We start from the raw sequence: 12,014 nt of genomic DNA, 5'->3' as shown, positions 1-12,014 counted from the left end.
AAGACTCAGTGAGGAGAGAGAGGGAGGCTGGAGGCAGGTGGGTTAGAAGTCTGGGGATGAAAGGAGGCCACAGCTACAAGTAAGGTCAGGATGGGGCGGAGACTGACATCAGGATGAGCCTAGGAGGAAGGATGGCAAAACTGAGTGATGTACTGGGTCAGGCAGAAGGGAGGGAGGTCACAGAGGAGAGCCACACCCCAGTTCTTGCCTTAGAGAGGAGAGCCCTGTTAACCATGGGAGGGAAACCCCATAGGGAAGTGGCTTTGGGAGGAATGAAGCAGCTCAATTCTGGCCATGCTGAGTGGAGCAATGCTGGGGCCATCCTGGAGGAGGTGTTGGTGGGATGTTGGGTGGTGAGCTGCCCACGTCACTCACCTGAGGGATTAACTGGGGGTGGGCTTTGCCTCCTCCAGGCCCCCTGCAGGCCTGGCTGTCTTCTTCCTGAGGAACTTCACTCTGAGAGAAGAGACCAGGGTGTTTCAGTCTAATCATGGGGGTGCAGGGTGAACTGACCCACCCGTGTTGCCAGTTAAGGGTTTGAAGGGGTGACTGAGGTAAGAGAGGGCAGGTCTGGTCCCACAGATTAGTTGAGCTGAGCAGGGACATCCCCTCATGGACACTCAGTGGAATCCTCCTTCCTGCCCCATCCTCAGCCTGTTCAGTCCCTCCTGCACCCATCTGGGAGTCAGCCACATGCCCCCGCCCTCCCTACCTCTCCCCTTCCCCTGGGGCAGTGCTCACATGAGGATGACGAGACAGAGCAGGAGAAACAGGGTCTTGACAGCTGCTTCTGCAATGGCCACCAGAACCAACTCTGCCATGGGCTCTGATTTTACTGTAGGGACATGGGACGAGGACAGATTCATGGGCTTGAATGCAGCCCTGTGTCCTTCACTCCAGCACGACTCTGGCCGTTGGTTCTCCAGGCCTTCCTGCATCACTGGATGCGGGACCCCCTGTTTCTGGGGCTCACCCCACCGCATACACTGCCCTTCCAGCAGTAGGACTGGACAAATACGCAAAAGCTGGACTTCATCAAAGTGAATCGTCTTGTTCACTTGATCCTATTGAGAATGTAAGAAGGCAACCTACGTATTGGGAGGAAATATTTGCCAATCACAGATCTGATAAAGGTGTAGTGTCCAGCACATATAAAGAACTCTTACTCAACTACAAAAAGGCAATCAACGCACTTTAAAAATGGACAAAGGACTTCAAAAGTTTCTCCAGAGAAGATAGGCCAATGACAAAAATGTCCATGTAAAAATGAATGACATTAGTCATTACAAAATGCAAATCAGACCACACTGGGACAGTCCCTCACACCCACAAATAGGCTATAATTATTTTGAAAAGGAAAACAATAATGTTGGGAAGAGTGTGTAGAAAAGGGAACCCTCGCACACTTGTGGTGGGGGTGAAAAATGGTGCTGCCACTGTGGGAAACAGTCTGGCATTATCCTCAAAAAGTTAAAACATAGAAACTACCCTTGGACCCTGCATTCCACTCCTGGACATATGCTCGAGAAAGCTTAAAAGAATGTTCAAACAAAAACGTGTCCTCCAGGGACACCTGGGTGGCTCAGTGGGTTAAGCCACTGCCTTCGGCTCAGGTCATGATCTCAGGGTCCTGGGATCGAGTCCCACATCGGGCTCGCTGCTCGGCAGGGAGCCTGCTTCCCTCTCTCTGCCTACTTGTGATCTCTCTCTGTCAAATAAACAAATAAAATCTTTGAAAAAAAAAAAAGTGTCCTCCAGTGTTCTTGGCATTATCATAGCCCCAAACAGAAACCACCCACATGTCCATCGCCTGATCAGTGGTTGGATAGACTATGGTACATCCATGCAATAGAATAGTTTCCAGACAAAAAAGAATTAGTATTCGTACAAGCTCTATAGATGATCCTTGAAAACGTTTTGGTAAAATGAAAGCTAGACATAAGAGACGATAGTTTGTGGGATTTCATTTAGTTGACATGTTCTCAGTGGGCAAATCCGCAGACACAGAAGGCAGGTTCCTGGTTGCAGGGGTTCAGGAGGAGGGGGAATAGGGAATGACTGTCTAAGAGGCAGGGGGTTTCCCATTAGGGATAATGACAATGCAGGGGTGGAATGGAGACAGGTAGTGGTGATGGTCCTACAACATTGTGAATGTCCCCAGAACCACCTATTGTACACTTTGAAATGGTCAAAATAGGAAGTTTTCTTATAGGTGAATTTTTCTTCAAGGATGCAGTATTGCATATATATATATATATATATATATATATATATATATATAAACACTGTACAGCGCTTCCACCTGGTACTGGCAAAGATCAGAACTTTCACCCCATGCAGGGTTGGTGAAAATATAGGCTTTGACCCCGGCTGTTGGGAAAATAAACTCGTCCACCCTCTGTGGAGAAAACTTTGCCCTGTCCCTCAAGATTACAAAGAACCTATGATTGAGCTATTTTGGTTTTAAGAGCGTATCCCATAGACATAGACATAAACACACACACACACACACACACACACGGGCACACTACATTAAATGAGATGCAAGAGTATGGATTACAGTGTTGCAGTGTTTCTGTTGGTAGAAGAAAATGAATGCCATGATTTTCCATTAAGAGAAGACACACACTGAATCAGAATCCATCCATGGGAAGGGTACCGCACAGTCTCGGAGGAGATCGAGGACAGTCTGTACTACTGATATCAGAGGACCCCTCAGATCCTCTAGGCAAACACACTAAGGCTCAGAGTCAGCCCATGGACACTGGTTGTTTCCCAGGAGGAAATTGTATGTCTAAGGACAGAATCTCCTGTACATTTTGGATATTTGTCCATGTGAATATATTACGTGTTCAGAAGTACTTAAAAAAGCAGCTGTTAGGGAGAATAAAAGATGGGAGAGGAGTCATGAGGAGATGCATGATAAGAGGCAGATCTGCTGGGTTCACGTTGCCCTGTTCTCCCTTCTCCCGATGATGGGGTGGAGGGGGGAGGTGCGCAGAAGAGTGGAGGGGAGCCGATGGGGACAGCTCTCATAGGGCCTTGGGGCCTGGGGAGGAAGAGGAAACACTGGGTTCACCCATGGGGGGTCTTGGCCATCTCCATGAGTGCAGAAAGTGGCAGGGACATGACTCTGTGCTGAGGTTTGAAGAACCCCACTCTCTATACCCAGGGAGGAGGCTCCTTCTTACCTGGGCTATGTCCCAGGCAGACACCAGTTGTTGGGTTCTGTGTGGCACCTGCGATGGAAAGAGGGGATTTCCCCCTTCAGTGAGGCGGGGGCATGTGAGATACATGTAGGTATCTTCTCCTCACCCCCAGAAACCACAGAAACACAGGAGGGACAGGGCTTGAGTCCTTTGAGGTCCCACACTCAGACAGACCTCCCAGTAAAACTCCGAGGCTCCCCAAACCTTCCTGCCCCTCACCCCTTCAGGGAATCGGGCAACCTTGCCCCACACTCACAGGTGACATTGAGCTGGATGGTCCTTTCCACCATCACACCAGCTGCAGGGAAGTACACTTGACAGGTGAGGTTGGAGCCGTGGTCCTGAGGCCGTGGGGTAAGGGTGAGCACCGAGGAGAGGTGAGTCCTGGGGCCCAGGGAGGTGAGGGCAGCTGACGTCCAGGAGAAGATGGGCGGTGTGCTCCTCTCACAGGCCCAGGGCACAGAGCAGGTCAGGTTCCTGGGGTGTCCAGACTCCAGAGTCCCCGGGATGAGGATGTCAGGTGTGTGGTTCAGAGCTGTGAGGAGATGGGGAGACACGGGAATCAGGAGGAGGGTCCGAGGTGAGACCCTGAGAGAAGCCTCAGGCTTTGGTCCAGCTCCTGCTTCTGAACCTTGACATGTGTTACCTCTAACCCCTCCCAGGAAGGGGGGTCCCATCCCGGCTCTGACCCAGGACCCCCGTCCTTCCTCTGCAGCCTCTCCTGGGGTCTCCTCCTTACCTGTCACTTGCACGGAAAGCAGGTTCTGGCTGTAACTGTAGCTCGGAGAAAACCGTCTCTCCATCCTGAAGAAGTATGTCCCTGAGTCCCTTCTCTGTGCACCTCTGATGTCCAGGGAGCAGTTGTAGGCCCGGGGATCCCCGAGGAGGTGGAATCGGCCCTGGGTCTCCTCCTGCACTTTACGATCTGGGTTGTTTGTGGCCACTGGAGCACCGTGGTGTGTACTGGGCCCTTCCCGGAACCAGTAGCCATGAACAGGGGAAGACTGGGCCCAGTAGGGTGGGGAGTAGGAGAAGTGGCAGGGCACGGAGATGCACAGGCCCTCCTGCACCTTCACCGTCTCCTGCACTTCCAGCCAGAATCCCGAGTCCTGAGCCAGGGACCCTGTGGAGAATCGAGGGTCAGCAGCAGCCCCCACCCTCCTGGCCCCCTCCCCTCGGCCCACTCACCTGTCCACAGCAGGGGTAGAAGCAGCAGCAGCGGCAGCAGCATCTGTGAGATGGAGGGTGTGTGGCCTCCGGTGGGTGAGGGAGAAGAGGAAGGCGGTGGGAGGGAGGCTGAGGGGACCCACGGGAAGCTGGGGAGGAGCACGGGGCCTCGTGGTTCACGGAAGAAGAACCGCAGCTGCAGAGCTCCCCCCCACACCCACCCAGAGCCGGCCACACCCTTGGCTGGACACCAGGGAGACCCACCCGGGAAGGAGAGAACAGGAGCAGTCCCGTGTCCTGCTCCTCATCTCGGCACTTTCCTCTGGCACCACAGCCTGGACCAGGACCTCTGAGGACACGGGAGGCCTGGGACACGGTGAGTCTCCTAAGGTCTCTTCCACTTGAGGGACTTGTCTGAGCAGCACCCTCTACACTGGGGAGCTAGTCAATTCCTGGCTAGACCTGGAGGGTCACAGCCTCATCTAGACCCTCGGGTGTTCTGTCCTGCAAGGTGGATGATTCTGTACGTCTGTGTGAGCCTCTGGGGCAGAAGAGAAGGGATCCTGGGTGAAGAGAAGGCAGCGGCCATTCATACATTCATTCATTCATTCATTCTCCAGGAGCTTAGTGAACATCTGTGTTGGGGGAACTGGAGACGAGACAGCAGGACCTGGCCTGGTCCATCCCGTGACGCGGTCCCCACCCAGGGAACCACTTCCTCCGTAGACACACCGGACTTTCTCTTTGTCCCTGTGAGGTTCACAGCTGCAGACACCTGGTCTTTTAAAATGTGTCTGCTAATGAACCATGGAACACTACCTGAAAAACTAATGATGTCCTGTATGGTGATTAACATCACATCACATAACATAACATAGATAGATAAATAAATAAATAAATGTGTCTGCTGGCCTCCTGGATATTTTCTAAATATACAGGGATGGGTCCTTTTTTCTTTCACTTCTACTATGCTGATTCATGAAGTTTCAATGGCATCTCCAAAATGAGAACTATGTGGGATCTTCATGTAAATGAGCCATGGGAAAAATCTTTTCCCTGAATGCTGTCTATACAGTGGTGCATGGACTGAAGCAGGTTTTTTAGTTCCTCATCATTTCCTGTGATGTAAAAAATCAGCTTCTTAAGGTGAAGTGTGGCTCAAAACACATATAATATTACTGCAGAAAACATAAGTGGAACAAATATACAGCTGCAATTAAAATCACAGGTGCTGCCCATGTGACTTTCCATCTCTGTGGAGTACGCATCTGGCAAATCATTGATGCCTATCTACACAATATAATATGATATATAATTGCATCATACAGTTGTAAAATATTGCAAACGCAGTGGTATCTAAAGTATGTTCCTTAGAAAAATTACTAACATAGAGCTATTTTGTGCCTCATCTGATAAATGAGGAATCGAGTCTCCAATAAGTGAAATCACACCTTATTCTAGGTTATTCGAAATGCATTCTTGTGGCACATAACAGAAAACCCAAAGTGATTGCTTTACAGTAAAGGGAGGTATACCATTTTCATGGACTGGAAGGTTTTGTGAGTTCTCATGATGTTTCTTCAATGAACTTTGTACTTTTTATAAGATAAAATGTACCCTCCTAAAGTGTGCATCTCTAGGACTTATGACAAATGTATACCTCCACGATGGAGACAGAGAACAAAAATACCACTCCATATGGGTTTCTGGAACCTCAGCCCCAGGTAAACATTGATCTAGTCTCTGTCATGCTGAATTAATTTGACCTATTTGAGAATTTCCTAGAAATGTACTCATTTGCGTGTTCTGTGTTCTCTCACTTAACATACTGCTTTTGAAATGGATCCAAGTCGTGTTTGTAGTTCATAATACATGATTACTAAGTATTATGCCATGATATGAGTGTCCTATAACCTCTTATTTATTCACCTATTGATAGACAGTTGAGATTTTTAAGTTTTGACTATATGAAAGTGAAACTTTTTGTGGACATATTTTCTTGAGTATATACATATTTTCTTGAGTATATACAAGTAGTATAATTGTGAAACTCACATAAGATCATGTCAACCATACTTAGATTAAAAAACAGACATACGAGGGATGCCACCCAGGCATCCCTGGGTGGGGTGGCTCAGTGGATTAAGCCTCTGCCTTCGGCTCGAGTCATGACCTCAGGGTCTTGGGATCGAGTCCTGCATGGGGCTCTTTGCTTGACGGGGAGCCTACTTCCTCCTCTCTGTCACCCTGCCTGCCTCTCTGCCTGCTTGTGATCTCTGTCTGTCAAATAAATAAATAAAATCTAAAAAAATAAAAAATAAATAAAAAATAAAAAACAGACATACAAAATGCTAAAAAAGAAAGAAGACCCCTCCCCAAAAGTGTAATTGTTGGGTCAAAGAGTAACTGCATGTTCCACACTAAGAGAAATTGCTAAACTACTCTCCAAAACGGATTGAACCTTTACCAATCCTATCCACCATGTTCCAGAATTCCAGTGACTCAACACTCTTCTTAACACTTGATGTTGACAGCCTTTTAAATTTTAGCAATTTTAGCAGAAAGGTAGTGTTTTCTCAATGTGCTCTTAATTTATTAATTTATTCTAATTTAGACATAGTGATATTCACTTGTTATCTCCTTCAATTCTGTGAAGTTTGATGGGTGTATGGAATTATGTAACCATAACCATGGTTAAGAGACTGAAGAGTGCCATTCCCCAAAATGTTCTTTCCTCCTGTCCCTTGGTGGAAAGATCCTCCCTCCAACCTTAATCTCTGCAGAAATGCTGGTCTGTTCTGCATCCCTGTAATTCTGTTGTTTATTGAATGTCACAGAAACAGAATCATACCAAAAGTAGCCTTCAAAGTCTGGCTTCATTCACTTGGCATGCTGCATTAGAGGGTTCTGCATGTTGCTGGGTGTGTATGCCCATAATTTGTTCCTGTACTTGCTGCTAGTACATCACTGTTTCTGTGTGCCCTCATGTTGCATACGCTACCCTGAGGAGACCACTGGGGTTGTTTCTAGGTTTGGGGTGACTATGAATAATGGAACTGTCCATATTCCCTTGCAGGTTTCTGTGGGAACGTGTTTTTATTTCTCTTGGGCAAATGTCTAGGCATCGAGTTGCTCGGTCCCATAAGACATGTAGGTTGAACTGGGAAAAAACCACCAAACTCTCCTCCACAGTGGCTGTAGCATTTGGTGATCCCACCAGCAGAGTGTGGTGAGTTCTGGTTGCTCCACAGTGTCTTCAGTGTTTGACATTACCAGGATTTTTCTTGTATTTGTGTTTGGATTTTTGTTTGTTTGTTTAGCCATTCTAAGAGGTGTGCACTGGTTTTACTCTGGGATTTCCTAAGGACAAGTGGAGGTGGGCACGTTTTCATGTGCTCATTTGCCATCCGTTGTCCTTCTTTGGTGAGGTGGCTGGCTGGTTCAATCTTTGGCTGCTCTGTTTTGACTAAAGCAAAACATGCAGAACAAAAGCTTTACTCTCTAACCGTTTTAACTGTCCAGGTCAGTGGCCTTAAGCCCATTCCTGTAGTTGTTCCACCATCATCACTACCCATCTCCACAACTTTTTTCATCATCCCAATCTGACATTTTGTGCCTATTAAGTTGATAACCCTCGATTCCCCCTCTCCCCCACCATCCCCTGACCCTGGAAACCATCCTTCTCTCTTCAGTGTCTATGAATTTGCCTACTCTAGATACGTGATGTAAGTGGAATCCTCCAGGATTTGTCCTATTGTGACTGGCTTATTGCACTTAGAATAATGTGCTCAATCCATGCTGTAGAACGTGCCAACGTTTCCTTCTTTCCCAGACTGCGTAATATGGCACTGAATGGACATACCAGCCTTTGTCTATCTGTTCCTCTCTTGGTAGACCCTTGGGTTGCTTCCACCGTTTAGCGCTTATGAATGATGTTGCCATGAACACAGATGTAGAAATAGCTATTCAAGTGCCTGCCTTGGATCCTTTGGGTACGTACCCAGATGGGAAATTTCTGGATCCTATGGTAAACCCATGTTTAATTTTTTGAGGAACTGCCGTACTGATGGCACAGCAAATGCACCATTTTACAACCTCAAGAGCAAAACCAGGAGTTCCACTCTCTCTGCATCCAGGCCAACACTTGTGATTTCCTGCTTGTTGTTTCTTTTGTTTTTTCATAACAACCATCAGAATGAGCGTGAAGAGGTTTCTCATTGTGCGCATGTTGTCTGCATTTTGCTGATATTAGATGTTGAGCATCTTGTCATGTGCTTAGTGGTCTTTTGGATCCTTTTGGAGAAATATCTATTCAATTCTTTGCAATTTGTAGTTACAGTGGTTCGTTTTTTCATTGTTGAGACACCATTTTTTATACAATTATGTTTGTTTGCTGACTTATTGCTTTGTCTTGAGAATCTTTGAAATATTTAGGTACAACTTTTTCATCAGACATGTATTTGTAGGTATTTTCTCTCTGTCGCTTTTCTTGTAGCTCTGGCAATGGTGGCTTTTACAGAACAGCAGGTCCCTCTTCCCCAAGTCCTGTGTTATGCCTGAGGCGACCCACTAGTGCATCAGGACATGGAAGAACAGAGTAAAGAAGGTCAGGGGGCAGATGAGGACATTTAGGGGTGGGAAAATCCTTTGGGCCATGCAAGGCTAAATAATGACCCCAAACATACCCAGGTCTTAATCCGTGGAAACTAGATGTTACCTTACAGGAAACAAATTCTTTGCAGGTGGGACGAAGTTAGGGATCTGGACTGTGGAGATCATCATAGATTGTCTGGGTTGGATCCTAAATCTATCAGAGTGTCCTTCTAAAGGGGAAGCAGAGGGTGACTTTCTGCATACAGAGCAGCAGGAGGAAACATGACCACAGAGACCCAGAGTGGAGCAGTGACACCCCAGGTTAAGGCATGCTGGCAGCCACCATCACCCCCAAGAAGCAGGAGAAGGATTCTCTCCTTGAGCCTCTGGAGGGCGTGGAGCTCAACCACTCTTGATTTCTGGGCAGCAAACCTGATTTTGGATTCTGGGGTTCAGGACATGGCTCCCAAAATGTGTGACCTTGGCATCCTGACCCTTTCAGGCTGAAGGAATTTGAGAACTGGCAGGCGGAGGAAGGACTTTGTGACTTTTCCCTCCCTCTACCCAGAGGAAGGGAACATCGCAAGTCTGATGACAGATGGACAGAGAGATGGATCCGACAGGCGGGTCTCTTCAAGCCACTCCAGTTACCACCCACAGCTCAAACCTTTTGTTCTCCCAGGTGTGGCTCCAACTTTCTACTCTTCAGCAAATCGAGCATGAACCCCTCAGGTTTAGCCATTTATTGGGGTCTTCATTTCTTTATGAAGGCTCCTGTGCCACATAAATCTCATATGAAATACATTTGTACACTTTCTTCTTCTACACAGGATAGGTTCACCTATCCTGTGATACAGAGTCCCAGGGAGATCATGGCAGGGCAGAGGGAAACAGTGTATTTCCTTCATATCACAGCCTTCTGACCTCCCTGTGAGACCTTACACATTTCTTTTGTCTTAAGACCCCAAGAGTGTGGCATTTGTTACAAGGACCCCAGGAAGTTAATACAGGCGGGTCATCAGAGATGCTCCCTCCAGGCGGATGGCAGAAAAGGCAGACGCTCTCCTTCTCTGGAGTCTTGCTCTGCTCCTCTTTGCAGCAAAGTCCTCACAGGGTTGTCTGTACCCCTTCGGCCATCTCCTCTCATCTGACTCTCCTGAACTTGCTCCAACCACATCTTCACCCCTTTCCTGCCCCTTCTGTCAAATCTGCCATTATTGGGTCCCCAGTGACAAATGTGTTTCCAAGTGCCTCATTTTCTCTATGTGCAATCAGTCCCTTTCCTCCCTATTGATCATGCCCTTCCAGCAGCTGTGGGATTTGACATCTCTGCCTGGACCCCTCTGCTGATTCCAGACAGTCACAGCCTGCTCCATCCCCAACATTCTCAGAAGGACCGTCTCTAAATTCCTTGACTCCATCCTGCCAGATGCTCAGAGATGACACTGAGCATCATTCTTGCTCCTCTCTTCCTCCCACACCCCTCATCCTTTAGGAAATCCTGTTTGTTTTATTGTCATTATATATCCAAAAATAAAGTCCCCTCTCTCCGTGGTTGGAGCCAGCATCGTGTCCCACCTGGGGTACCAGCAGTGCCCTCCGAATCTCTGTCTTGCCGCCGTGGACCCACTCTAGCTGCTGCTGAGCAGAAAAGCCATGGGTATCCTATTGAAAGGAAAGTTCAGTCATATCTCTGCTCTCCTCAAAGGCTTCCAGATTCTTGCATTTTCTGGAAGGCTTGCATGATTTGCACCAGGAGGATGTGTGCACCTCTGTGGGATCTGCACTCCTACCCCAGGGTCTCCACCCCCATGAGGTTTCCTCTTCCTCAAGGTCTCCACACCCTCATGGTCTGCATCCCATGGGATCTGCACCCCCATTCCCACAGGGCCTGCACCCCCACCAGATCAGCACCATCGTCCCAGCATCCCCACCTTGCACTCCTGTGCTCTCAACCCCATCCTCTTGTTTCCACACCAGCCCTCCTCCCGTCTCAGAGCAACTTTGCTCACCCTTCCCCATTGTCCATTTCTTGGGATAATTTTCTCTCAGGTAAATACAGAACCCGCTTTGTCACCTGACTTCAAGTCTTTGTTCAAATGTCTCCTCCTCAGCTCTTAGTTCCGGAACATGGTCCCCAATATGCCACATGCTGCTCAGTCTTCATGGTTTTTCTGTAAACACGTATTAGAGCACTTTGTGCTCTAATATTTTTTCTTATGGACCAGTGACATGCATCTTTCCCATCAGGCCTCACATTTGCTGGAGGCCTGTCCTGGTGAGGAGCGGAACAGTAGATGTGTCTGAGAACTTCGTAGCATGAGAGAGAAGTAGGTGGGTATGTTGGAGTCCTGCTGTCCGGACTGTGGTGCCATTGGTGCCCTCCCTTTGCTAAGGGGAAGTAGTCACTTCCTGGCCTGGGCTGAGTTAACCACTGTGGTGTCTGGACCTATGGTTCATAAACAGGGGTGTTTGCCGGCCTCTCCCCAAAGGGGAAATTGTCAGTGTCTGGACACATTTTATCATCACAGCTTCGGAGGAGGGTGTGTCTGGCATCTAGTGGGTTGAGACTCGGGATGTTTTTACACATCTTCCAATGCACAGGACAGCCCTCACTGCAAAAAATCATGCAGCTCTAAGGTTCAACAGTGCTGAGGTTGAGAGAACCCAGTCTAGAGCTGATGTGGGATCTTGGAGGTTCTGTGTGGGTGTCCAGCCCATGAATGATGGGTAAGGGTCTTGGATACAGAGTGGATGTTGGCTAGATGCAAAGAGGAGACACAGCAATGGTTAGGGCTAGAGGCAAAGAGGAGACACAGCAGAACCAGTTCATGTCTTTGAGATGCTCCCCATCCAGGGGAGAGACATACAGTGTATAGGCACTTGTCTGGTAGAGGTCATGAGGGTGGAAACGGGCTGGGGCCATGGGACTTGAAGCTCTGTTGGGTGCTTTGGGGCACAAGTGAGCAGAGTGGACCTGGCTTATACTTTCAGTGGACAGGAAGGAAGATTCCCAGCTATAGGACCCTGCTGTAGGCTCAAGGT

General features: G+C 48.2%; 1 protein-coding gene across 1 annotated transcript; it reads right to left on the bottom strand.

The window, feature by feature from the left end:
- Nucleotides 1-383: 383 nt before the first annotated feature.
- On the bottom strand, nucleotides 384-4,440 carry LOC308358396 (myeloid cell surface antigen CD33-like; the record flags this gene model as incomplete). Its single annotated transcript, XM_080828579.1, has 6 exons — nucleotides 384-456; nucleotides 742-835; nucleotides 3,192-3,239; nucleotides 3,466-3,744; nucleotides 3,949-4,332; nucleotides 4,398-4,440. The coding sequence occupies 6 exons, from the start codon at nucleotides 4,438-4,440 to the stop codon at nucleotides 384-386; spliced, it is 921 nt and encodes a 306-aa protein (XP_080684705.1).
- Between the last annotated feature and the right edge of the window lie 7,574 nt (nucleotides 4,441-12,014).

Source organism: Martes martes (genome assembly GCF_963455335.1).
Source record: "Martes martes genome assembly, chromosome: 17".
In the NCBI taxonomy this organism is placed as follows: Eukaryota; Metazoa; Chordata; class Mammalia; order Carnivora; family Mustelidae; genus Martes; species Martes martes.
This window is presented reverse-complemented; position numbering and strand designations above follow the sequence as displayed.